Source organism: Silene latifolia, chromosome 2, assembly GCF_048544455.1.
Source record: "Silene latifolia isolate original U9 population chromosome 2, ASM4854445v1, whole genome shotgun sequence".
Taxonomy (NCBI): domain Eukaryota; kingdom Viridiplantae; phylum Streptophyta; class Magnoliopsida; order Caryophyllales; family Caryophyllaceae; genus Silene; species Silene latifolia.
The window spans coordinates 81456774-81460424 of NC_133527.1; the positions used below are offsets into that span (position 1 = coordinate 81456774).

Below are 3651 nucleotides of genomic sequence, written 5' to 3' on the forward strand. Positions count from 1 at the left end.
CCGCCTTTTGACATGATTCACAGCGTTTGGCATGATTAACGACATCTGTGCGCATGGTGGGCCAGAAATACCCCTGTCTCAAGATTTTGTTAGACAAACTCCGTCCTCCAGCATGGTTCCCGCATTCTCCGTCGTGTACATCATGCAGCACTGTTTATGCTTCCTCTTTGTTCAAGCACCTGAGGCATGGTCCTGCCAACGATTTTCTAAAGAGGATGTTATCAATCAATATATACCTGGAGGCTTTTATCCTGAAACTTTGTGCTTCCTTTCTATCCTCAGGGAGCGTCTTATCCCTTAGCCAATTTATGTACGGTACTCTCGAATATGGATCCTGCTGTCCTCCTGTGGAAACCAGAGTCTTGGCTCCCTGAGTATACTGCACGTGTGAAGCCTCTTTCACCGGATTCTGATCTGGCTCCTTCTGGATGGCTGGGGTCAATACATGGGTGATAGGTATATTTGACAGTTCTGTGGGCTGGAAGGTGGCCCCTAACATTGCCAGGGCGTCTGCCTCTACGTTCTGATCTCATGGTACCTGAGTTATCTTGAACGTTCTAAACTTTGACTTTTGCTCTGTGGCTATCTTCAAGTAGACTATCATCTTTGAATCACGTGCCACATATTCGTTGTTTACATGATTCACCACAAGTAAGGAGTCGCTATACACCCTCAGGTTCCTCACCTTAAGCCCCGACGCCATCTGCATCCCAAGTATAAGGGCTTCATACTCGGCTTCGTTGTTGGTTGCTTTGAACATTTTATTTACCAACCGTTGGTAAGTGGACCCGGCGTTCTTTAGGCCAAAGGGCATGACATTGTAACAATATATGCCTCTTTCTGACATGAATGCTGTTTTCTCTTGATCTTGTGGATGCATCTTGATCTGATTGTTATCGCTCCAGGCATCGAGGAAAGTAAGTACCTCGTGTCCCGCAGTAGCGTCCACCATTGCATCGATATGTGGTAGTGGAAAGGGGTCCTTGGGACAAGCTTTGTTTAAATCGGTGAAGTCTACGCATACCCTCCACTTCCCATTTTTCTTGGGCACTACTACTACATTAGAAAGCCATTCAGGGTAGCTAACTTCTCTGATTTTACCTGCTGCCAAGAGACTATCTACCTCTTTGTTAATGACCTCGTTTCGTTCTTCCGCTAATTTTCTTCTCTTCTGCTGTACTGGGGTGCAGCCTGGGTTCACACTTAGCTTATGTGAAATAACTGATGGGTCTATACCTACCATATCGTTGTGGGACCAAGCAAAACAGTCCATGTTGGTTTTCAGAAATTGAGTTAGCTGGCTGCGTAGCTCTTCACTGCAAGTTGCTCTAATTAATACTGTCCTATCCGGGTGCTCCTCGTCCAGGTGGACCTGGTCTAGTTCCTCTGAGGGAGGCTCCTTGTATTCTTTCTAGGTGCCCCGGTCCTGTAATTGCTATGAGGAGAGCCTGGTTGTAGCTTTGAGGGCTTGAGCGTAGCAGTTCCTGGACTCTTCTCGATCCCCTTTTACTGTGACCGTACCCCATGATGTTGGGAACTTGAGACACTGATGATATGTTGAGGGTACCGCCTTCATCTGATGTAGCCATGGTCTTCCTAGTATCACGTTGTAAGTGGTTGGACCCTCAATGACTAAGTACCTTACTAGTTTATAAACTCCTTCAATATATGTTGGGATGGTTATCTCACCTACCGAATACGCAGTCTCACCGCTGAATCCCACCAGGGGTACAGATTTCTTTATCAGGTTCTCTTTATCAAAACCCATGGTTTTGAGGGTTTCAAGCATGATGAGGTTCACATAACTCCCTGTATCCACTAATGCTTTTCGTATGGTGCAATTGCCAACGGATAACGTTATGGTTAGGGCATCGTCGTGTTGCTCTGCACCGCTTTCTATGTCGGTTTCGTCGAAAGTTACCGGGGGTAAATTGCTCTGGCTTAATCTGTATGAAGTTTCTGGATGATCCCCTTTACTTCCGGTGGCTTTCCTCTTAGCGGCGGAATATGTCAAACCCGACAGCTCGGATCCGCCTGTTATCACGTTAATAATTTTCGTGCATATGGGTGGGGCAGAAGGAAGCACCTGGTTTGCTGCTTCTCTCCTGTCCTGCTTGCCCCCACGTGATAACAGGTGGTCCAAGTTTCCCTTGCGTACCTGGAACTTCACTTCTTTGCGCAACCTGTAGCAGTCTTCCGTCCTGTGCCCTATGTCCTAATGCCATTCATATCTCTTGCTGCTGTCTGTGTCGTCGTTGGGTCGATCTTGAGTGGGAGGCTTTGGCCACCTCACCTGATCACCTAGGCCTCTTAGCGCTTTCAGCAACCCTTCCATTCCCGTGTTGAATCCGTACTCAGATAGCTTAGGAGGATACTGAGAGTCGTCAACTTGCTGAGTTTTTTCTGCTACTCTGCTGATATTGGGTCTACTGTATGGCTTAGCTCGTTCATCTTTCTTTTCTGTTGAGACTTTCCTGCTAGGTTTGTCGAAGTTTGTTATTCCCTTTCAAGCTTGTATGTCTTCTTCCAACCTTAATGCCGCTGTAGCTCTCTGCTGGACTTCTTCGAATCTCTCACAAGGGTATATCGTTAATTCTTTGTAGAGGTTTGATTCCTTATCCAAGCCCTGCCTGGAGGCGTTGATGGCCGTGGACATATCGCAGCCTCGTATTGAGACTTTCTCTGCATTAAACCTGGTGACGTAATCTTTGATTGATTCACCTATTTCCTGAACGATCCTATACAGATCACTTGGCTGCTTTGGTGTTCTCCGGCTGCTGGAGAACTGCTGATTGAAGGCGTTGACCAAATCGGCGAATGAAGATATGGTCCCGTTAGGCAAGCCGACGAACCATTGCAATGCTGCTCCGGTTAGGGTCGAACCAAATCCTTTACACATACATGCCTCTTTTGAGGCTCCTGTGGCAGTGGTAACCATCATTTTTGCTTAAATTGGCTAATGTGATCGCAGGGGTCTGTGGTTCCATCGAAGAGGGTCATTGTTGGGACGTTAAATCCTTTCGGTAAGGCCACTGTAGCTATATCGTCAGTAAACGGCGAGTCAGCGTAGCTTTCTGGTGCAGCCATCTCCATAGGTAGCGGCATTCTTGGGACCCTCCGGAGGAGGCTTCGTAGTTCCTGGTATTGCTGTTCTATGTATGTCTCTCTCCCGGCGGGTCGCAGATGCTCCTGTGACTGATGTTCTGCTCCTCGTACGAAGTTATGTTGTCCTAAGACTGCTGGTTGGCGCATCTGCGATGCTGCTGCAACCGGGCCGCTTTCCCAGGTATACTCAGCTTGATTTGTAACTGGAGCCCTGATCACCGGGATCGCAGCTGCCACTCTGCTTTGCCGGCGCCCTTCTGCATCTGACGTGGGTGTTGGCTCTTGGCGTGCTAGCTCATCATCTGGTGTCAATGCTCCTAGTCCTGTTAGGACTAGGCCTCCTCTTGGCTGCGGTGTTGCGTCCATGTCCAACCTGAGTGCTACTTCGCGTGGCAGCACCTGTGTCTGTCTCTAATCCCTAGTTTCTCCTGGTGATCCCCTGGATCTGTCTTCCTGCATCCAAGGGGCCGAATTGGCGGCATGGCTCCTTAACTCGTTGATCTGTGCTCGAAGGAGATTGTTGTCCTCTTCCGTCTGGGATCTCAT

At 48.3% G+C, this 3651-nt stretch overlaps 1 protein-coding gene across 1 annotated transcript; it reads right to left on the bottom strand.

Moving 5' to 3' along the window:
• Positions 1-1435: 1435 nt before the first annotated feature.
• On the bottom strand, positions 1436-2941 carry LOC141641006 (uncharacterized). The gene is made up of 3 exons (XM_074449684.1): positions 2532-2941; positions 2294-2474; positions 1436-2110 (listed from the first exon to the last, which is right to left on the bottom strand). Exons 1-3 carry the CDS (start codon positions 2939-2941, stop codon positions 1436-1438), a joined length of 1266 nt encoding a protein of 421 aa, XP_074305785.1.
• Positions 2942-3651: the final 710 nt, after the last annotated feature.